The sequence below is a fragment of the Trichomonas vaginalis genome, chromosome V (assembly GCF_026262505.1).
Source record: "Trichomonas vaginalis G3 chromosome V, whole genome shotgun sequence".
In the NCBI taxonomy this organism is placed as follows: Eukaryota; Parabasalia; order Trichomonadida; family Trichomonadidae; genus Trichomonas; species Trichomonas vaginalis.
In genome coordinates, this window is record NC_067207.1 from 32238325 (window position 1) to 32263038 (window position 24714).

The 24714-nt window shown below is 31.8% G+C and overlaps 4 protein-coding genes across 4 annotated transcripts, besides 3 other annotated features; 1 reads left to right on the forward strand and 3 right to left on the reverse strand.

Moving 5' to 3' along the window:
* Window positions 1–3998: 3998 nt before the first annotated feature.
* TVAGG3_0442430 (regulation of ARF protein signal transduction) lies at window positions 3999–7559 on the reverse strand (the record flags this gene model as incomplete). Its single annotated transcript, XM_001314982.1, has 1 exon — window positions 4120–7074. One exon carries the CDS (start codon window positions 7072–7074, stop codon window positions 4120–4122), a length of 2955 nt encoding a protein of 984 aa, XP_001315017.1.
* A 338-nt stretch (window positions 7560–7897) lies between these two features.
* TVAGG3_0442440 (histone methyltransferase activity (H3-K4 specific)) lies at window positions 7898–13021 on the reverse strand (the record flags this gene model as incomplete). Its single annotated transcript, XM_001314983.2, has 1 exon — window positions 8008–12978. The coding sequence occupies one exon, from the start codon at window positions 12976–12978 to the stop codon at window positions 8008–8010; it is 4971 nt and encodes a 1656-aa protein (XP_001315018.1).
* A 1114-nt stretch (window positions 13022–14135) lies between these two features.
* On the reverse strand, window positions 14136–15632 carry TVAGG3_0442450 (intracellular auxin transport; the record flags this gene model as incomplete). The annotated part of the gene is made up of 1 exon (XM_001314984.2): window positions 14402–15400. The coding sequence occupies one exon, from the start codon at window positions 15398–15400 to the stop codon at window positions 14402–14404; it is 999 nt and encodes a 332-aa protein (XP_001315019.1).
* A 621-nt stretch (window positions 15633–16253) lies between these two features.
* Window positions 16254–16770: a mobile genetic element.
* Window positions 16771–17304: a mobile genetic element.
* A 305-nt stretch (window positions 17305–17609) lies between these two features.
* TVAGG3_0442480 (uncharacterized protein) lies at window positions 17610–18822 on the forward strand (the record flags this gene model as incomplete). Its single annotated transcript, XM_001314985.2, has 1 exon — window positions 17610–18533. The coding sequence occupies one exon, from the start codon at window positions 17610–17612 to the stop codon at window positions 18531–18533; it is 924 nt and encodes a 307-aa protein (XP_001315020.1).
* Window positions 18823–22179: 3357 nt separating this feature from the next.
* Window positions 22180–23650: a mobile genetic element.
* Between the last annotated feature and the right edge of the window lie 1064 nt (window positions 23651–24714).

The window sequence follows — 24714 nt, forward strand, 5'->3', positions numbered from 1 at the left end:
TGTTAACTGAGAGGAACATTCAAAAATACGTTATTTCACAAGATTTCATATGCTGAAATTACAAAATTAGATAATCTCATATCAATTGGTGATATAGCATTTGAGGGGAATCTGAATTAAAAAATATCGAATTTCCACATCTAAAAGAAGTTGGTAAATATGTATTCATATTATCTATTAATTCAAAAGAAGTATATCACCAACACAAACTATCTCTCATACACAAACAATGTCGCCAACAAAAAGTATCTATTCAACACAAACAATATCTCCAGAACCAACTCAATCAATTACTTATTCACCAACACATGATGCTCAAAAAATAAATAAAGAAATAATCATCGCAATTTCTTCTTCTGCAATTATCATTATTTCTGTATTAATTATCATTGCATTTAGTCCTGATCGTAGCAAGAAGACATATAGACTCCAAATATATTTTAGAAACTAATCAAATAACATCAATGATATAAACTTTTTTTTTAAATTTTTATTTAAAATTTTAGAAACTAAATAAATAACATCAATGGTATTTTTTAATTCCCAAAATATATGATTATTACAAATTATTGCATAATAAGTGTTTGTAGACATAAAGATAAATTCATTTCCACAAATATGTCTCAGGACTAATACCCAAAGTGGAATTGAACAACAGAATCAACTCCAGAAATTGAATAAATATGCCTTTGTTTTGTCAATTATGTTTGCAAATCTTTCTTGTTAATAGTTGGTGAGAGACATGGTATATATTGAATCAAATTTAGACAAATTTATTAATGAATTATGTATTCACTGTGAGTTTGAAGGGGTCATCTGGCAGACAACATGAATTCTGTATTTTAATGATAAACTTCTCAATATTTTTAGTTCTAAGATCTCATTTAACGGTTCAGAAATTCATGTTCCATATTTCTTATCTTGGCTTAATTACATTCCTCAATCAACAGAAATCGAACCATTTTCATATGATTGGCAAGAATTTATTTTAATGCGCCATCACCGACACAAAATTAAACTCCAGTACCAACACCTGATAATCAAAAAACAGGAAACATGATGGCAAAGACAGTAATAATTATATAATATGTGTTAATATCTATAAAGGCAAATACTATTCCATAAAAGATACTATGAGAGAGGCCGAATATATTTCTCAAGGAACAAGACTGTCGATTGATCTCAAATTATGGATTTAAGGTATTAACAATCGGTAGAGCAGATTTAATTGCGAATGTTTCTGTTATTTATTACGGAAATCATTCTTGTTTCTCAACAACATTAGATGTTATTATTGTAGCTCCAAATCATCCTCAATATATATCAATCTATAAACGGAAGAAATTTTATGAATATGATTTGACTTTTTCATCACAGTTTCAGCAAGAAAGGAATTGAAAATATAAAATTAGAGAAATCATATTCCTTAAATACATATTAATTGGACAATAACATGAAATGAATTTGCAGTAGTGATTTCTAATATTTTTCAGCGGAATAATAGCAACACATCTTCCAAATGAAAGATGAGGATTTTCATTTGGCTTGTTATCAATAGGGTTTATTACCGTGACTTTTGTGGTATCTCCATCATAGAACGACTTATATAATGTAGCAGTATCAGATTGAAACTCTTTTCCTTTAGTATTCCCAAGTATATAGCAACCATTAAATGTCGCTCTTTGATTGAAAGCGAAGATACATATACCGCATATGTTTTTTATAAAATTACACTGTTCAAAAAAATATGAAATAGAACTGTAAATATAATGACAAGCACGCGGTATCGCTTCATTTCCTTCAAATGTACATAAAGCAATTTGTAGTGAATCAGGAGTATTAAGTTCAATTGGAATATCATCATATCCTATATTGTTGGACATGTTTGTTGATGATAGGATTTGATCACCATAGCGTAAAAAATTTGTGGAGTGACCACTTCCTGGTTTACCACAGTTAAAAACTGTCGATTCATTCAAAAAATGCGATAAATATTTGTTTTGAATAGATTCACTATAGAGAAAAACACCATCATTATCACCATTTATAGATTTAGTTCCACATGATTGAAATAGAATGAATGACCCTCCTTTATAATAAATTGAGGATCCTTCACCAGAAGAGTAGCAAAGCGTAAATGAGCTACGAAATACAAGTAATTTTGTATTTTCACTGTTTGCATTTATATATACAGCTCTTTGAAGCAAATCAAATTCACAATTATTTACAAAGTATCTTCCAATCGAAGTTCTTGAGATGCTTTCATTTGATGTATAATTCTCAGTTGGATTTTCATCTGGAAAATATGAATTCCATGCATTAATTCCATTTATCTTACTTTTGACTTTTTCATCAATTTTTATTTTTTCATGGAAAAATAATCGTAATTGTTTGAAATTATGACAAAATCTAGAAGAATTCAATTGCAATATTTCAATAAATTGGTCATCAGAAAACTGAATTGAAACATATACTAAATTAATACATTTCATTGCATTTTAATAGCCTAATAAAGTACTTTTTCGGATAATGCTCAATACAATTAAGTTTAGGTTAAAATATTTAGTTCATATTTTCGTCTATCCAATTATTTATATGCAGATCTAAGAAATCTCAAACAAATTAAATGAGAGAATTTTCAAAATAGATACATCAAAATGACAGCGAATAGATTGTTTAAAACAGTATTGATTTCTAAAATATTTCAGAGGTATTTGCGCATTGCAACTACCAAGAGAAAAATGAGGGATAACATTTGAAAAGTTCCCTCTTGGATTAATAGTGTTTACTTTTGATATATCTCCATCATAAAAAGATTTATATAAAGTAGCTGTATTATAATAGAACTCTTTTACTCTAGTATTTCCAATGAGATTGCATTCTTTTAATGTCACTAATTGATTCATCCAGAAAATACTTCTTCCACATTTGTTTTTGATAAAATTGCAATAATCAATAGAGAATGAAATCGAATTTTCTACCCAATGGCAATCGTTGTTATTAACTTCATTTCCTTCAGATGTGCAAAAAGAAAGATGAACTAAATAGGAAGATTGGAGCTGGAATGAACCATCATTTGAAGCTTTATTATCAGAAATATTTGTTGAAGATAATAGTTGATTACCATAGTTTAAATAGTTTGTTGATAATCCATTTCCTACTTTTCCGCAATTTGAAATCGTCGATTCATTTAAAAATTGTGGAAAATTTTTTCCATTAATGGAGCAACTATAAAGAAAAGATCCCTCATAATTTTGGCCATTTAATGATTTTATTCCACATGTTTGAAATAGAATAAATGATCCTCCAGTATAAAAAATGGAACCTCCACTCTCAGAATGGGTACATTGCGTAAATGAGTTACGATAAATGAGTAACTTTGTAGTTTCATTGTTTGTATTTATAGAAACGGCTTGAGGAATGGAATAGTATTCACTCTGATTAGAAAAGTAACATCCTGGGTAAGAATTTGTGAACTTTGTATTTGAAGTATGGTTTTCACTCGGATATACAAATGGGAAATACCAATTCCATATCTCTATTTCATTGATTTTGTTCTATAGTTTTTAATTTTTCAACAGATTTTATTTTTTCAAAGCGAAATAATCGTCACCTATCGGGATTTGTAAGATTCTTATTTAACCTTTTTGGATAATTGATTTTGTAGCAAAAAAGAAGAACGTTCAATTAATTATATATAAAATTATTTATCTGGCGAAATTGGAAAGTTAATCAAGTTAAGCGCGATGATTTTCATTATATATATACATCAAATTGGTATATAGAAGATTTAGTATTATTTTTATGGTATCTGAAAATTTTCAATGGAATTTGTGCAAAACAACTTCCAAGTGAAAGATTTAACATCAAACAAGGCTAAAACATTATAACTGCAATCTTCAAACCAGATTAAAAATTCAATTTAACCAAAACATCAGCTAAATAATTTTTCTCAGGCTAAATCTTCAAAATTATGCGTGATGAGTGGATGCGGGGGCAAAATATGTAAGATAGATCCTTCATATATAAATAGATCATATAATTTGATAACAATACTATAAATATTTATATAACAAAAGAAAGAAATTATATAAAAAACAAAAATATATACATATAAAGTTAATCATCATCTAAAATTGAACTAGAAAAGTCAGGGAAAGAAGAAGTGATTGCATTCTTCGTGACATCCCACATACTCTTTCTCTGGTCACCATCGAAGATTCCGCTTGCTTTCATAACTCTCAGTGCATTACTCAACATCTCTGGAACAGCTTCAATCACGTCATCATCTCTTATCTTCGTCAAATCAAGAGAAAACTTGAGAATTCTGTACCAAGTTGATTCAAATGCTGATGTTCCAATCAAGTTATTCAGAGCAAACAAAAATGTTGACATGATCAATTTGGCCATGAGAAGAGCTTTCTGTCCACTCTCGCTCTTCTTCATCGCCAACATCGTCAACTGTCCCATGACAGGAAACAAAATTTTCTCGAAAACATCACGCCATCGAGAACCATCCAAGTTTGGCATGCTCTGGAAAAGAAGCAATGATTGGAAATCACGGAATCTCTCAACATAGTTCTGTTCGTTGTCTGAGATACAAAGTAATGCTGCAATTTGCAGAACTGGCATCCAAAATTCAATGAATTTGTCAACACCTGGAACTCCTGGCGCACTGAAGTTCTGTTTGGCAATAATCGAATGGAATAAATATCCTACACCATTCTCTACTCTGCAATCTACACCGATACTGATGAAATTAAGAATCGGAGTCCAATTGTATATGGGAATGAAGGTGCTGGCGTGATGCTGAAGGAAAAGAGATAATCCTGAGTTGATTATATCTATGTTTGGCTTGATAAAAGCGGAATCAAACTTAGATAAATTTATTAATGAATCAATTATCGTTTCTTTCATGCAATCTTCGCACCATAATTCATCGAAAAGGACAAATAATGAATTAAGAGATAAGGATGATAATAATTTGCCACTTTTCGTCGTCATACTTAATATGAAGACATTTTTAATGTAACCATAGACAGATTCCCACAAACTCTGTATTCTCTGTGAGTTTGAAGCGGATATCTGGCAGACAACATGAACACAAAATGCAATAAAGACACAATTTGTGTCAACATTGTTTTCCATGGCTTTTGAGGTCTCTGAGAACGCTTTAATGAGATCTTGAAGGGATTTGTAGGAAAATCTAAGCGATTGCTTGGCAATTGAGTGAATTCCGGTCTCAAAAATAAATATTTTAATTTGTTGACTTCCTCCGAGGTTGATTTCGGAGTCGGAATCACTTCTCCCTATTCTCCTGAACATTGTCATCACAGATGAAGAGTTCCTTCTCTCACTTCTTTGTTGCATTCTCGGACTAAGTATCATCTGCTTGTTTCCATCGCAAACGTTCGTTTCTGCGCATATTTCCTCGCATAATAAGTCAAGTTGGAACAGAGCAACTAAGACATCTGCGTAGTTTTTCCAGCCAATTTCTCGAATTCCAGTTCCAAACTCACGAGCGACGACCGAAACGAATTTGAGTGCGCACTGTGTCTTCTCCTGAGCAAAATCTCCGATAGCGTACGAACAAAATGTTTTCATAATTGAATCTAAAACATCTGTTGCTTCAATAAGGGACGCAATTCTTGCAGTTCCGAAGAATGGAGATAGGATATCATCGAAATTGGACTGAGCCTGCAAGAAACTGGCTGATAAAATTGGAGATATTGATGTCCACATTCTTGCAAAAAGGGATTTCGTTTTGCTGATGACTTCATTCTCACATTTTAGAGGCTTACTGTATGCTTGTGACTTCAAAAGTAACAAATGCCAATAGGAAAGGCAATTTATTTTATGTTCTTGTTCAGCGGGAACGGAAAACCTACTAACACTTTGGTAAATCTGCTTTAAGAACTCCTCATCGAAATTTCCGCCGTCGTTTTGGCCACTCAACATTGAGCGAAACTGGTCAAATGAATCTTTTGTTGCATTTCTATTGAACATTGATGTTTGTAGCATAACCCATGCATAAGCGAGCAGATGTATAGCACTTGCTGACTTAAATTCTCCTGGATGACATAAGTGATACTTTTGAGAAAAATTATCTAAAATTCTATCAACAATTTGACCTTCTCCAGCCAATTTGAATGATACAAGGAAGGTCCTTATGCTCTCATCGAAGTCCATTGTCTCGAATTTGAACAAATCTAAGTAATATTTCAAAGTTTCTATGGCGAAATCGTTTTTTAATGCGAAAAACTCGCCAATATTGTTAGGTGTGACTCCATCGCATACGAATAAACGCTTTGCAAGCTCTTTTGCGTCTCCAAATTCGATAAATTTTTTAAATTTCTGATTAAATTCGACCGTAAATTCGTTGTAAACTTTTTCTGTCTCGTTGTCATCAATGATATCGGCCTCGTCAAACCGCCCTGTAATTGTTGACAGCTGATGTGTGATAACAGAGATTACGTTGAGCGCCATCTGTTGGGAATCAGGTATTCCGGATGGTGTCTTAGCGATTAACACGACAACCTCAAGTAATTTGTCAAAAAGTCGTGGACAATTTTCAATTTTGTCTGTATTTGCAAAAAGCTTTTGAGTAAACATCGGTTGGGATATGAAATCATATACAGTCTCGAATGCCGATGATCTGAAGAGAATATTCGGCTCTGGTGACAAAATATAATTTAATATCAAAGAAAAACATGGAGAAAATAAAGAAAATAGTTCGAAACAATTATCTTTGAATATGTTAAAGAATATTCTCATTGATAACATGAAGCATTCCCTTGAATTACTAAGAGCTATTTGTTGATTTAATAAAACACAAGAAGCAGCAATTAAAAACGTTTTATCGCCGTAAACATTCGATCTAGAGATTGATAACAGTATTGACATTGCTGCAAAACGTGCAACAGGGTGATGGTCGCTTTGAAATGAAGTTGCAATGTAAAAAATCGATAAAATTGCTTCTTTTCGTAACGAGTCAAATGAATTATCTTGTTTTTCGAATACATATATGATGAATGTTGAGAAAGTATCCAATAAAATGAAAGGAAGTTCCATCATTCCTTGTAAATGTTCGATTTCAGCAATGCAAAAGTCTAATATGCAGCGTAATGTTTTGATTGATAAGTTATTTATACGTTCTGGGCTTAAAAATGACTGAAAACATGATAAAATTTGATGAGAACAACGAGATAGATCAAATTCAGATGTCGATTGGTATCTGCATTGGCATATTGTTGTTATTATGTCATATATTGTATCGGGTTCTGTAAAAATATTGTATTTTATTAAACTTTGAAGGGAATTTAATGTACTAAATGCAATTGCATCTGTAAGAAGCTTATGTGAAAGTAGGTTTTTGAATGGATTGAATATATCTGATTGCGGAAATTCCTCATATTTCACTCTCCAAAGTTGTGTTTTTAGATTTAAGAAGTCTGTTTGTATTTCAGGATATAGTGATCGCTGGGAACTCTTCCGCAGTTCCGTCTGCAGTTTATGGCATTCATCTGCTATGATAATATGAGCTGAAAAAGCCATTTTCTGCTTGTAATCCAAAAAAGGGTCTGAAATACAAATGGTACCACAATTTTTAATTCTTGGTATATAACCTCAAGATAGATCATTGAATTCGTTTTAGGAGGCACAATCTCCACTCATGATTTTAAAGTATCATTCTGTACTAACCCCACCTGAGTTTTATAGCCCTTCATGCAATCAATCAAATATTTCGTATGAATTTTGTCTTTTATATAATGTAATTAGCTACATATGAGTAAAATTCCATTAAAAATTGTAAAGGATGAATTTATTGAATGATAAAAACAATAAAATCTGTTTTTGATGAAAAATATTAAGTATAATTTCTGAGATATTGGGGTTTATTAAAAATGGGTAATTAAAAATAAAAGTTTTTTATTTCCTTGTAATAAAAATAAACAACAAAAAAGAACAACAAATATGATGCAAATAAAATACAACAAATGCATGAAATTACTTGAGCATGTCTTCTATAGATAGACTTCCAACTTTCTTTGGTTTCTCCTCTTCCTGCTTGTCAACAATCTTTGGAGCTCCAATTACTTTAGGATGGCTCTTGATAATTACCTTTGGAGAAGCCTTTGGTTTCTCTGGAGTCATCATTGTAGGTGTAGACATTGGACTGACGAGGCTTTCTACCTTTACATTAGAAATCGGAGGTGGAGGTGGAAGAATTGATGACAAGATAGAAGGAGGGCCAAGAGGTTGTGCCATTGGCTGTAATGATGTAGGTGGCGGACCTCCTAATTGAGGAATTTGTGGCGGAGGAGGAATATTTATTGTTGCCTGTAATTGAGGGGGTATCTGAAGAATTTGGGGTCCAGGAGGAATTCCCCTCTGCAAAAGTGACAAATTATTTACATTTGGATTTTGCTGAGCCATGTATTGGAGAGCCATTCTACTTGCTTCAGGGTTGACATTCGGGTTGGCCTGGGGGGCGATGTATTTCACGAAGAAGTTCATTTGTTTGTTGTCTTGCTTCGGAATTGGGTTAACTGGAGCAGGATTTGCAGTATTTGCAGGATTACTCTGCTTCCTCGACTGTCTTCTTGGAGGCTTTTGCGCTGGATCTGCTTCTGAGAACTCTCTGAAGACATATCCTTCGCATTTGTCCGCATTCTTCATATGCTGTATTACGTAGATAGTTTCTGGTGCAGCAAGACCATAGTAATCAGGTCCTGATATACTTAACTGCTTTGCAGCTTCGTTTTCTCTCAATTTCTGAACAATCTTGAGAATTATCGACCAAGGACTAGTTGGACTTGCTCCTTCGAAGAATACTTCAGGGTTCTTCTCATTGGTAACCCTGAACAGAGGTCCTGGGCCACCATTGTCAATAATTTCGCAAATGTACTTTACTCTTTCTGTTGGATTGATCGTAGATCTGTAAAGCTTTGTAATTTTGTAGCCGGCCGGATAAATGTACTTTTCTGTGTGGAAACCTGGTCGGTCCCATACGATCGTACCGAAAGACAAAATTGAGGATGAAGCGGTGAGAAGCAAAGGTAGATCTGGTAAACCATCTTCGTTGAGCTTGAGAGATGGCATTGGCAAAGTATCATTTGATGGAGCTGGTCTGCGCTTAACTCTAGCGGCATCTTGCTCCTTGAGTTGTTCTAAAGGAGTGTTCTCTATCAAATCTAAGCAAACCATGAGTCTTTTCATGACTCGGATATCATTTGTGACAAATTGTGGAGGTTTTTCACCGACAATAGGGACGAACTCTTCCTGTTTGAGGATCTCTGCACAAAGGCCCCATCCTTTCTCTGCAATGTTCTTGAAAAACTTAAATTCAATTTCATTTGTCCACAAATTAGGAACATTTCTCCATCTTGGCATTGTTTCGAAGTATTCTTTGAGCTTGTCATCACCGTATTTGATGAATAAACGCCTTAATCTTGTCAAACTCTCTACTCTTTGCTTTAATCTATTTGCTTGATTGTCTTCATCGCCTTCTGATGCTTTCTTGCTCTTCTTCTTTCCTTTTTCATCTGCCTTTTCTTCTTTCTCTTCTGTTTTTCCTTCGTTTTCCTTCTCTTCCTCTGTTTTCTCAGTTTCAGGCTTGTCACTTTTTGGTTCACTATGAGGTTTACTTTTTCTGTCACTTTTTACTTCCTCTTTTTGTTCTTCCTTATTTTCCTGAGATTTTTCTTCTGTATTTTGTTTCTGTTCTTTTTCTTTCTCGTCGTTATCTTTTCCGTCCAAGATGTTCTTTACGTATTGTTCCATTTCTTCATCTGTTTTCTCTGTGAATCCAGTGATATCTCTGAACTTTTCCCAGTCGAATTCACCATCTTCTTTCAGAGGAATTCCTTGATGTTGCAATTGTTGGACAACAGCACTTTTATCCCTCTTCTTCCATGTCATTGGGCCTCTTGGTTTTCTTGCCTTGTAGTTAGGGTTGTTTTCGTACAATTCGCCATTCAACATCTTCCTTATATCGATGGCAATTCTCTTTAATCTTGGTGTCAAATTCGCTGTTGAAGGAGGATCCAATGTTTTGTCTTTTACCAATGACCATGGAATTTCTGTGTCATTGAGCATCTTGTCGTAACAAGCGAATCCACATTTATAAGTTCCCATGACTAAACATTTGTCATCGTTTTCACTCCACCATTGACTTGGCGGCTGTGTGTGGCATTGAGGAATGTTTAATTCTTCAATTTTTCCATTCGCTTTGTTTACAACTTGTGAAATGTAGTAAAGAACGTCAAGACGTCTGATCCATGCAACAGCGTTGTGCTGGATCTGAAGAACAAACTCTTCTTCGTTGATTCGAAGTAGATTTGCTATTTCTTTGTCCCTTTCTTTAGCTTCTTCTTCCGTTGTAAACTTATCGTCAAATTCCTTTGAATTTCCTTCGTCCAAAAGAATTTGTGCTGTCTCCATATCTGTCTTATCTTGTGCTGCAACCATAATTGTCCTCAGAAATGCACGTGCGGCCAATTTTACTTCATTTATCGTTCTGGTAAGTCCTAAAGTAGGGGCGACATCCCAACGACCCCAGCCATATCTGAACAACAGTTGCTGGAGACGTTCTCTGTCTCTGTGCGACCAACTTCCCCGGGGAGGTTCACCTTCTTCTTCCTCATCGGATTCTTTGAAGTTTACATCGGCTTTCTTGCGGATTCTGACATTGGTAAGACCTGCGTATTCTCCAATCTCTTCTTCTTCGGCGGCTTGCGCATTTGGTAAAATCTTTTGCCAAAATTCGGGGTCGTTGATATCGATATTAGTGTTTTCATCGACATCGAACTGTGCCTTAGAGAACATTGAACCAGCAGCTTCGTTTATGACCATTGTTTTCGATCTTGATAAAATTTGATCGATATCATCTTCTCCAAATGTATCTTCTTCAACATCATTCAATGCATAATAAGCTCCTTTACGTAAAAGTGTATCAAGTTCCTTCTTTTTCGTCTTATCTAAAATAGCATGTCCGAGACCGAGTTTCTTTGATGAAATCTCGAACATGTTCTGCTCGTAAGTACCTTTAGTAATAAGACGATACACTTTTACGGTCTTTTGTTGACCAATTCTGTGGCATCTGGCTTGTGCCTGCAAATCGTTCTGTGGATTCCAGTCGCTATCGAATATAATGACTGTATCAGCTGCATTTAAGTTGATACCTAAGCCACCGGCCCTTGTACTGAGGAGGAAGATAAAATCATCGGAATCTGGAGCGTTGAAATGGTCAATTAACGATTGCCTGACTGATGGCTTGACCTGCCCATCAAGTCTGAGGAACTTGTAGCCAGTTGCGGCCAAATAATCTTGTAAGATATCCAAAAGATTGGTCATTTGGCTGAAAATGAGAACTCTGTGGCCATCAGCTTTCAATTTTGGCAGAAGTTTGTCGATTAAAATCATTTTTCCGCTGGATCTGATAATTGCTTCTAGAGCTTTATCTGGTTGGTTTGTGTATCCCATATCAGCGAGGATTTTGTCCTCTGCTCCTTTGATAAGGAATGGATGGATGCAAACTTTTCTGAGATCCATCGCGATATTCAGTAAATTTGTGCCTCCAGAAAGGAAAGAAGAGTTCTGTTCGAGTATAGCTCTGTAGAACTGCTTCTGGTATTTCGTCATTGTGCATTCAATGATTGTTTCTTCCTTTGGAGCAATAGATTGGTCTGTATCTACCTTTAATCGACGAAGGAGATGTGGTTGGAGTCTGACTCTGAGTTTTTGAATATCTTGTGCATCCATGTCGTTGTTTAAATCGGAGAATTCGCCTGGATGCAAAAATTCCAACAAAGATTGCAGTTCTTCTATGGAATTTTGTAGTGGTGTTCCGGTAAGAAGTACTCTAAATGATGTTTTCAAGTGTTGGATTGCGGATAAGATCTTGGAATTCTTGTTTTTGAGTCTATGAGCTTCATCAACAACGAAAGCAGGGAATTTGAAGTGGCGAAGTTCATCAACATCTTTATAAAGAACTTCGTATGATGTAAGGAATATATCAAACTTCACTTGTTCCGAGTTTGATTTGTAAAATTCGTATTCTCGAAGCATTTCTCTTGCTTGTCTGTTGCCTGTGTATCTAATAACGTATAAATCAGTCCATGATTCGATCTGCCTCTGCCAATGAGGGAGTGTAGCCAAAGGAGCTATAACCATGTAAGGACCAGGTAGTTTTTCAACACGGTGTATTCTTTCGAAGAATGCCACGGCTTGGATTGTTTTACCAAGACCCATTTCATCCGCTAAAATACAGTTGATATCCGAATACCAGTTTTTAAGAAGCCAGTTGACTCCTTCGAGCTGGTAATTAAATAACTGGAGTCCGTTTTTATATGTGGGGTTCCCTTCAATTGGCTTGAACTGAGATTTTGAAGGCTTCTTGAACTGAGTTTCTTCTGTAACTGAGTCATATTTATAAAATGAATCAATAAGAGATTGGTCCATATTATCTTCCCACGTGCAGTAATTGTAGTCTAAGTTCTTCCATTTTGTTAAATATAAAGTTTGTTCGTTTTCCTTTTTTGTTGCAATGATTCTTTCCGGTTCATTATATGATTGATCATAATAAGGCTCCGGAGGCGGATATGGATTTTTCTTTTCATATCGTTTCCATTGGCGATTGGCTTCAGGAAAAGACAAAAATTTTGAAAGAGGAATCCATTCGCAATGAATATAGGCTTTTCCTTTGTATTTTACAAAAAGCATTTTTTCATTATTAGTTTCATCTTCAAGTTTGTAACCAAGAATATATTCAAAAGGTGATTTTGATGAGTTTTCAGAAGAAGCTTCATCATCAGAACTCGTTGTAGTCTGAGAGATCTCTTCTTGAGAAGCTTCGTCTGAATCTTGTTGATTTTTGTGCTCTTCTTCCTCTGCGAGATTGAGCTGAAAAGCGGTATCAGAATTGCTGTCAGAGAAAGAGTCATCTTCGTGGCGTGTCCTTGAATGGGAGCGCCTCATTTCCTTGGCCTCTCTAAACTCTGAAAAATCAAAGGTTCATTTCAAATCGAAAAATTGACAAATATAATTTTTATCATCACTAAATTTTCTCCAAAATTTTGATCATATATCTTATCCTACATGTATTTGAAATAATACCCTATGAAAAAATTAATGGTTCAATATTATCCCCGCGTTTCATCTCAAATACTATCAAAATTTGATAATATTCGGAAACATTTATAAACATCTTCTATTTTTACATAAAGTACTCACAAAATCTAGATTGAGAGGCGGTCAATGACTTTTGAGGGGAAATTAACGCATGGAATTTAATATTATTTCGGTTGATATTCTTGCTTATTATTTCAGAAAAAAATCTTAAAAATTTCAATATGAAAATTGAAAGCAATTCAAAAAAATTGCTAACATGTAAATTTTAATATCCTATGCATAATTTCATATTTTGAACATTTTTTATTTTTGTTTAAAACTTAAAATTTTGCGAATTTAATATAATTTATAAAATATAATACGTATATATATTTAAAATACACTAAATTTAATTGTTAATTGACGTTTTTGGGAATGAATTTTATCAAAACATGCCTGAATCCGAAAATTTGAAACAACGAATTACACAATCATATATGTAGAATTCAAAATACAAACTTAAAGATTGTATACGTTTAAAATTATTCAGATTGTGTTTGATTTCCACTCATTCTGTTTCTTTTGAACTCTAACACTAACATTTCATGATGATTACATGATCCATTTATACATGGTTGAATTGTTCCAGATTCTACCAGAAAATCAATCCAAATTTCTCAATGCATTCATGGTGATTGGACAAAATTTAAAATTTATCAGCCTGTTTCCAGAGAAACTCATATATTCCCTAATGAAATGTAATTTTTGCTACATTTATTTCAATCAAATTTCAAAAAATTGACTGCAGAGCTTGAAAAGGTGATGAATCATGTTGTTATTAGATGTACATATTAGATTTACTATTTCCAAAAAAATGCTCAAATTTGAATAGTTTTTAGAAAATTTGGAATTACACTCCTTACATTATATATAATTAAATGTCTAAATTTTATTTATTTTTCCCTTTTAATTTTATAACGTGCTCTATCAAAACTAACCACTCAATTGAAGGCCACAAAATCTAAGTAGTGAGGGTACACAAATTTTGTATGGAGTACGGTTCAATTTTTGAGAGCCTCACTACTTAGATTTTGTGACTACCTTAAAATGGTCGCATAAACTTTTCTTTCTATAACCCATTTCAGGAACAAGAAAGAACAATATTTCTCATATTAATTTTCGTGAAATTGTGATTTGATAATTTCAAATCTCTATTTCTTTGATGATATGATCTAAAAAATCATAAGAATTATAAAAAGAAGGATCGATCTCTAATATTTAATAACAAGAATTATTCAACATAAATCTTCAATCCATCGAGGATTGAGAACCAAACAATAAGTGTTGGGACACAAAGAACAGTAGTCCAGAAAATCATTGTTGAAGCGCAACCTTCACCAAGATGAGCGCCAGATGTAATAGCATAAGATGCGACGGCCGTTGGTTGTGCACCGATGATCATGCATTGTCTAGCAACGTGTGCACTCATACCAAGAGCCTTGCACCATAAGCCTGCAAACATTGGGCCAATGAAGCATCTAACAATGATGCAAAAGATGAATTGTAACCAACCGCAAGAAATAAGGGAGTGCTGAGCAAGGAAGACGCCAACACAGACAAGAGCGAGGGCGAAAACCATATCACCAGCATATTGGAAGAGTCTATCAAGGAAAATCGGATATTGGATATTGCAAGCGGAGTAAATGATACCGATTACGTTACCAATAAGAATAGGAGATTTGATAACACCAAGAAGAACTTTTCCAATGATTGCGAATGAGAATTTTTCAGGCGGTAAGCCATTTTCAACTCTTTTTCTGTTTGATGCGACAACTCCGTAGATACCAACCATAATTAAGAAGATTGGTGATGAAATAAGATCGTTAGAAATCATCATCATTGAAACCATGACATTCTCTTTTGCGGGCCAGAGAGCATTGAAAACAGGGATACCGGAAATGATGTAATTAATGTATGCGCATGGGAAAACTGTACTGAGGTATGCTTGAAGACGATCTTTGAAGGGATAAACCATCATAAAAGCAACTGAAATGTAAGTTGAAATCGACATTAAGGCTGCGATACCGAAAGGTTGGAAGTCTAACTCTTTTAATTTCTTGGGGGCAATACCTCTGATGATAAGCGGCATAAAACCGATGAAGAAAACAACTCCATTTAAGGAACCACTATCTTTGAGTGTAACTATTTTTAATTTGGCGAGGATAAATCCAACAGCAATGATTAAAAGCATTGATACACCTACTTGGATAACATTCACGTAGTTCGTCATGCTCTAATACGCTTCGAGGATAATTTGTGATGAGATACTTCTGTTCAAATCTATTCCCAATTTTTCAATGCCCGTAAAACCGATATTCTCAAATATTCTGAGCGACATGGCGAATGATTGAATTCCCCAACAACTTGTCAGAGGCTCAGTATAGTATAATAGATAGAATTATAATGAAAATCTTATTTAACATCTTTTCAATCGAAATGTAAAGTATTATCTAACATGAAATTATATATGGGTTACTCACACAGGTATATTTTGTAAGAAATTTACAATTGATATTGAAATAATATTTTTAGATAGGTCATTCATACACAGTGAATTACATCGATTTTTCCACTTTTTATAAAAATTTCGAAAAAGCAAAATTCAAAGAGTTTGGAAACCTATTGAATTAAAGTTCAAAAAATTAAAAATCCAATAATGAAAAATCTTTGATTGATAACACATACGAAGTTAAAAAGAGAGAGAAATTATATTTAACAATACAAGGTAGATACTCGTGACATTATTAATCATGAAATCCTTGAATTTTAAGAATTTTTTTCGAATTTTTTCGAAAAAAAAATATTTTCAGAACAGCCTTAACGGCTAAGATTTAGGAACAATGTTAAGTATCAAAAAGAAAGGAGGTCTGATATAGACAACATATATCGTTGAAGGTTGAAAAAATCTCTAATATTTGAGCCCAAAATTTCAAATTTTAATTTTTTGAAAAAAGAGGCCACCCGTATGTACGTTTATTTGAGAGGAGGAGGATTATATTTTTGAAAGGGTGAAACATTATGAATATGTTAATTATATAATAATATGTATTATTATAAAAAAGAAAAAATAAAGCACGTTAAGAGTGGCTTCCGACCAAATTGTCACTTTTTAGCCCAAGTGAGAAAATTTCGTAATTTATAACCAAGTTTTTTAAAATCTATATTTAATAAAGATTCTATTTTTCTTATTAAATTTCAAAAATGAGGGGGTTCGGAATCATCCACAAATTGCCGAAAGGGTTTTTGCCAGTTTTGAATCCGCTTATTTTTATCGACCAAAATTATAATAAATATAATTTTCGATAAGTATTCTACCCAAATGATTCTTCAAAAAATTATTTTTCGGATTTTATTCCGTAAATCAACGTTACAGAAAACGCCTAGAAAATTTCGAATTTTCCCTAAAAAATTCAGTGCAGGTCGATTTAAGAGATTTTTCAAAAATAATCATATCAGTAGATAGGGTATAATATAGAGGAGCTTTATGAATAACTCAAAATCCGGGAAACTCAATATTCAACGAGAAAAACGCTTAACAAATCTCACTTTTGGTGTAAACATCACAAAAAATTGAGAAAGCTTTCTGGTCGGAAGCCTCCCTTAAAATTTTTCTTTCTTGATTTTTTACAAAATCTACTTAGAATTATGCAAAATATGACTAAATAATTATAAAATTCAAGTTAAATTTTAATTTTGATAAATAATTTAAATTTCAAAATATCAAGTTCAGTTCGACTATGTATGTAGTAATTCCTCAATAAAGTGCCAAAACCCTATTAAAATATATGAACATTTTCAACATTTTAATGTTTTTATTTAAAAATTTGATGGAATATGAGCTTCAAACAATTATTATGTAAATAAAAATAATTAAATATATGTATTTATTCGTATTACAACCGTAGTAAGTCGATTCTTCCTTTCTTCTATTGAGATTTGAATTTGATTTCGAATTGTAAAGAGATTCAAAGGGAAAATACTAGCGGATAAAAACTACCTCCATGAAAGGGTCATAATGGAGTCAAGTTGTATTTTTTGATATTTTTTGCTTTTCGAGCCTAAATAGGTAGCCAAGATAATGCCTAAAAATAAGGTTCTAAATTCTGAAGTTTACATGATCCTCTCGTGTGCACCCTTAAAATATTCTGTGATTATTATAAAAATAAATGTCATAATTTTTATATGGTTCTTTAATTTGTATTCGAATTGAATTTTTATGTAAATAAAAGTGGCTGACAAATATTGCCAATGCTTATTTTTAGCATGCTTATATAATTTTCTTTCGTTTAGTCAAAACAGGTCCGGCTTTTTTTGTCTTTTCTCTCAAAATTAAATGATTAAATTTTACATACATTTATTACTTTAAATCAATATATGCTAATATTATTTTTCATACTCACCCACAATTTTGAAAGATGATATTTTTTGACAATTATTCAATGTCGAAGGGTTCGAATACTAGTCTTCTTGAGACATTGAAATTAAAAATGAATTCACTTGGGCCTGTTGATGCCAGGAGCCTTCAAAAGATTCTCAATACATTTACAAATTTCGGCGATGATTTCCGTCGATATCGTAAAAATCAGTTATCAGGTGTTCCTAATACTGTCATCGTCGCAATATGCAAAGTACTTAACTCTGTTGGATATAAAATATGTGTATCTCGTGAAACCGAAAGATACAACGATATTGCTGATCTTTGCATCCAACAACATTGGAATAATTGCTTATCAGAAATTTTCCCACATATTCATTACGTAAAGCCAAATACCATTATTCTTAATAGAAAATACGAATTTGATCCACTACGTACGCTTTACACGTCGGCTATGCAAAATTATATCGGTGGTACACCATTCAAAAGCATCGAAGAGATGATCTGCACGAATGAATCCAATACAGTTTCTTTTATTGCTCATATGAAAATGGAGGAATTTTCTTTCATCGCTACCTTCCAGAAAGTAGGAACGGTTCATTCTCTTCTTTCATATGTTACCTATAGAAAAGGAAATATTTTCATTTTCGATTCCCGACTAAAGAAGATTAAGAAGAAACTACTTCAAGACGGGACAAATTTCGACCTATCTACAAAGACTGTTGGAAATATACAAGAACTAATCGATGCTGTCTCAGAGAAACCAACATTTGAAAAAACTTTCTCGCGAGAAATCAAATCAGCAAAGGTTATTAACCCTCCACTTCCTCCACCACAACAGCCGTTACTTTTCAGGGATAATCCACCGCCATTTTTCCAGAAACATACTGCAATCGATATTATTCCTCCTTTGATACTTCCTATAGTTAAAGAAGCTCGAAAAGAGAGTCCATTTATCTTCCCTACAATTCCTTCCTTGAAATCTTGAACAAATTTCTTAATATAATTTTTGAATGAAATGTTTGTAACATAATAGCCTCTTTGTTATACTTCCACATTGGCTAAATAAAATTTATTCTCCTCTTTCTATTTTTATTTAAATAGAATCAAGGTTTGAAATTTTAATTCATTTCTATAATACTTTGACAAGCAAGGTATTGTTATGTTTTCTTTATTAGCTGTTCTAAGTTTAAGTGAAACAGTTTCTATTATTTATCATGGATATTATTCTCTAATTTTAGTAATTCAATACTTCAAATTACATTCTCATTGAAATATCTAATATTATCTTCTTATACACAACACATCCAGTGATTTAATTCTTAATGTAGAGAAATCAATTACAAAAGTATACATCATTTCCTCAAATATCTTTAGGTTTGTAAGCAACTTTTCACCCTTATTGACTTCATATTTAACCCTCAAGATAGGACGGTATTCAAGAACTCACTAAATACTGCTCCTTTGGAATACGAGATATAGTAATGTTGCATCAGTTACAGCCAAACAAGACTTGATACGATATTCAAATTTAAGCAAATATTCACATAGATAATAAGTATACTTATATATAATGTTTGGAAAAATAAGTTTCAATTCTTGTTACATCACACCAGATTCCATTTATTATGATAATTTACGATCTTCATGCTTCAATGCTTGTAAATATGTTGTGGTTAAACAAATACTCCATCTACAAAATTTATTACACTTTCTTTGGGTTATCAGGTAACCAAGCCTATATATTTGACTGCCATGGCGTTTATGTCATATGTACAGTTTCAGAATTCAAATCATGTAGTATCAATATCTATACATATTATAATTTTCAAGCAAACAATTATAACGTTAGGGGCGAAAAACTTTCATGGTGTGATACCACTTTTTATCAACCATCTTATTCCTTACTTTATCATGCGCACAATTCATGCATATAATTTCAACAGTTTTATGAAAATCTAGGAAAATCATACTGGATTGGTGAATCTTCATATAATAAATTTAAATCAAATGGTAATGGCGTGGGAAACATCAGATTCATTGTTTTAATAGCAATCTATTTTTTGTGTGTTGATATTGTATTTAATATTGAATGCTTTGCTTACTTGGCGACTGTTTGCGTTTTCTAGATCTATATGATATATTATATAGGATATATTTATGTGTATTATTAGAATATGGATCACATTTTTGTAACCAAAACATTTTATTGTCATCATTTTGATAAGGTTATCGAAATACTCCTGTTCATGAGTATTTTGAGACATTAAATGAGGCAAAATCGATCTGCTTGAGAAGAAGAGTGTAGATGTCTTTCTGCTTCCGGTTCTGTATATACAATTTAAATAATTGATGGCAATTATCAATCTCTACGATTAAGATGTTACTGAGTCAATAAAATTATTAATTCCCTCAAGTACTTCTTTTGACTGGCAAGTGTTAGGGAAGTGGGGTTATGTTGTCAAAGTTTATGTACGACGTAAGACTAAAGTCATGACAATTGATTGATATTTTTAAGGTAATATACCTAGCTTGGCAAGATAGTTATCTCATTTCTATCAATGAATTTTAAAAACATATCATTGTCGACTGGAAAGTTATTAATTTAGGAAGTTTTCAAGTACATTTTCTGTAATTGAAAAGAATTTTTTAAGAGATCAAACTTCAATGCTACATTTGGGTCTTTTTTGGTAACTTCAATATCAACTGTTATGGAAAAGGTATAGATTTCAGTGATTCGTACAGATCTTACATTCATCACTACCACGAGTCTATGTATAAGCATTTTCCATAGGTCGTTGATAACATATATCCTATAAATCGGTATTGATTCTCATTTAAACGAATTTTATTAATTTCTTCAGATTATATTTATTTTATATATCATTAAAGTGAGCATGTAAAAGAATTTGGATGAATAGCATATAGAGAATTAAATTGCATTAAATGTAATCTTACACGATCTTTTTTTGGAATTAATATTCGATTTTATTTTTCTGCATTTAATGAAATAATTGAAGATGTATGATAATATTTAGAAATGTATCAAGGTTAAATGTCCATTGTTATATTATCTGAATATGAAATTTCATTAATTATAATGAAATAGAGAGAAAAATCGATATTAAAAGATTGTTATTGCATGTATCCATACTTAATTGAAGATTTTTTGTCTCGCTAAGTACCACTGGAGATTTAGAAAATGTTTTTAGTCTGCATTGAATCAGATGTAATGAATGTTTTCGGTTACTATCGTTTAAATGATGAAACTTGAGTTTCGTATAAAAATTGAAACCATCCACATAGTAAGCATTCCAAAAACTATAGGTTTGCAAAATTTTGGTTTCAATTGATTCGGTTCGGTTCCAAATTGTAAAAAATGAGCATCAACATCTTTTGGATTGTACGAGATAGCATACTGCAAATCCAAGCTACCGAATTTGGTTATTAGAAATGTGAAAGTTTTGCGATAAGTCTAAAAAATACAAAAATCCATAAAACACATCACAATATTATTAGGATAATACGTATTTTGTTAAATTTTATTTCATGGGGCCCGGAAATCGTTTTATCAAAATTCATATCAAATCAGATTTTTGGTTATTTATAATCTACATATAGTTTTCTTTAATAATATTTTAAAATTTAATTCTAAAAACTATTTCAATCGTGTTCGTCTTTTTTTACGATTGTTGCATGCTAAGATCAGTCATAATGTAAACCTCTCAATTTTATTGTCGTGGGAAGTATCTCAATTCCTTCAAAAAAATTGAAAAACTATTTAATTTTAAAAATATAATACTTTTAATTAGTTAATTAATTGGAGATATTTTTTAAAAATCACTTTTGATAATACTTTTGAGAACTTTAATTAAAAAAATATATTCAAAAATATACAGGATATCAAGAGGGAATTGTTCCTTATGAGGTATATAGTTATGATGTTACCTCATAAGGAACAATTCCCTCCTTAAAACGAGAAAACTTGTTCGAAATTGTTTATCATTTCGAACAAGTTTTCTCGTTTTTAATAAGAAACTAAAGGCTATGAGGCACTGATTATATATTAGTGCCTCACAGCCTTTAGTTTCTAATAGATAGCTGGGAAACTTTCTCCAAATGATAAGTTATTCAGAGAAAGTTTCCCAGCTATCAAGAGGAATTGTTCCTTATGAGGTATATAGTTATGATATACCTCATAAGGAACAATTCCCTCCTTAAAAATCGTAGACATTTTTTATACTTATTAATCAACCATTCAAAATCATATTCCTCTGAAAAGTTATTTTTATTAAAAATTTAGAATTTTAATAAATATAGAGTTTGAATTTCATACAATACCTATATATTTCAATAATGAATTTGAAAACCATTCTCAAAAGTTCTCAGAAACCTTTTTTTCATTAATTTTAAGAAATCTGAGTATTAAATTAAGTGATAAATTCGTTTGACACTACTTTAATTTTTAAATTCAAAAAATTATATGTGCTTCTTTAAAATGACTCAAAAAATTTTTATTATAAAATAATATATAATATTAAAATCCCACAACATTTTTTTACTTTACATAATCGTACTTCCTCGACGATTAATTTCCACTCAATTTCTATCGTTGACCGAACTTAGCATGCAACATGTTAAGTTTCTGTTTTTAAAAGTTGATATTTTTTTTAATTTTAAGAAAATTAATAGCATGTTATTAGACAATAGGAGTGTAATGATATTGACTAAACAGAAATGAGAGAATAGAGATATAATTTTGATAAGCAATATTGCGAACAAATTCTGAAGTAAAATCGCGATCAATAATTGAAAATTACGATCATGTACTGAAAAATGACGATCAAATTGAATGAATAGAATTATATCTAAGAAAAATAAATTGTATTTAGAAGTAAACAAGAAAGGTGTATGCTAAAAATCATTTAAACAATAATGGAAATAAAACGAAATTGTAAAAGAAAAAATGAAAATTGTTAAATAATATATTATTTTTAGTCATAAGAATAAAAATATAGTAGTTATAAAAGGAATTAGACTTCATATATCAATTCTTTTTCTCTGTAGATGTGTGGAACGTTTGCTTTTCGATCTCTTTCGATGAAACTTGAAAATATAAGTTATTATCGCTGAGAATCCTTTCCGAAAATAGGAGCTTTACGTTAGGAGGATTGTCGGATGAATTTTGTTTTTTATTGTTTGATTTTTTTGTTATGGAAAGATTTTTTCTTATTTTTTTCAGAATTTTGCTTGCTATTAACTGAAACTTGTTTTGACGGCCCAACAATAGCATTTGTAGTAGGAAGAATTCCCAATAACGAGCGCATTTTCGATAATTGTTTTTCAATATGATCAAGAAGGTCCAGCTTATGTTCTAGATTACTAGACATTTGATTTGTAGAAGGATGGTTTTGATTTTCTGGTTCTAAATCTGTAGAGTCTGCAATATTTGAATTTTCGGAGCGAATTGGAGCATCTGAACCTTGATTTGTATCGGCTTGCTCAAAATTAGTTTGAATTGGAGTGTATGAATTAAAATCTGGATGATTTAATGTTTCATTAAATAATGCCATAATTTTTTCTTTTTTTCATTAATAAACTTAGTGATCATTGTATCTTTATCTGTTAGATCGATCGATTTGAGTATATCTGCATCATGAACTGGAATATTTTCGAACAATGAACTCGATTCTATGGAACCATATGGAGAAATCTCGTTCTGAGCCAAAGAAAGATCACTTACGTTGTATTGTTTGATAGAAAAAATTGTTTTCTCAAGTTCTTTTTGAAAGCAGTCAAGAATATAATTTTTGTAGCTATCAGTGATAACGGTTTTTATATGGCGCTCGATCTTCTGGTTATTTTTGATGGCGTTATATTTATCTAATTGGATTTGAGATATCTTCTTAATAGCTTCATAAATGTTTGGATGTTTTAACGAATAAAATTCTGAATGCATACTCTCGAGGCAATCATTAGTGAATATTGCAGTTGCATTATTATATTGAGATATTAAATTGTAGTGCGGCAACCAAACTTTGTTGAAATAATCAATATAATCTTTGATCGAATCAACTTTATTTTGATTAATTATATGCATTGTAATGTTGCATGCTAAGTTCGGTCAACGATAGAAATTGAGTGGAAATTAATCGTCGAGGAAGTACGATTATGTAAAGTAAAAAAATGTTGTGGGATTTTTAATATTATATATTATTTTATAATAAAATTTTTTGAGTCATTTTAAGAAGCACATATAATTTTTTGAATTTAAAAATTAAAGTAGTGTCAAACGAATTTATCACTTAATTTAATACTCAGATTTCTTAAAATTAATGAAAAAAAGGTTTTCTGAGAACTTTTGAGAATGGTTTTCAAATTCCATTATTGAAAATATATAGGTATTGTATGAAATTCAAACTCTATATTTATTAAAATTCTAAATTTTTAATAAAATAACTTTTCAGAGGAATATGATTTTGAATGGTTGATTAATAAGTATAAAAATGTCTACGATTTTAAGGAGGGAATTGTTCCTTATAAGGTATACATCATTACTATATACCTCATAAGGAACAATTCCCTCTTGATAGCTGGGAAACTTTCTCTGAATAACTTATCATTTGGAGAAAGTTTCCCAGCTATCTATTAGAAACTAAAGGCTGTGAGGCACTAATATATAATCAGTGCCTCATAGCCATTAGTTTCTTATTAAAAACGAGAAAACTTCTTCGAAATGATAAACAATTTCGAACAAGTTTTCTCGTTTTAAGGAGGGAATTGTTCCTTATGAGGTATACATCATAACTATATACCTCATAAGGAACAATTCCCTCTTGATATCCTGGATATTTTTGAATATATTTTTAATTAAAGTTCTCAAAAGTATTATCAAAAGTGATTTTTTTAAAAATATCTCCAATTAATTAACTAATTAAAAGTATTATATTTTTAAAATTAAATAGTTTTTCAATTTTTTTGAAGGAATTGAGATACTTCCCACGACAATAAAATTGAGAGGTTTACATTATGACTGATCTTAGCATGCAACAAGGTAACTTCGAATGTAGCGTGAAATCTGCAAAAAAAATTCTGAAATTTGAATGGATAACACAAAAATTGAATAGTTTACGTCAATAAAAAAGAGAAAAATGAAACCAATGTATCTC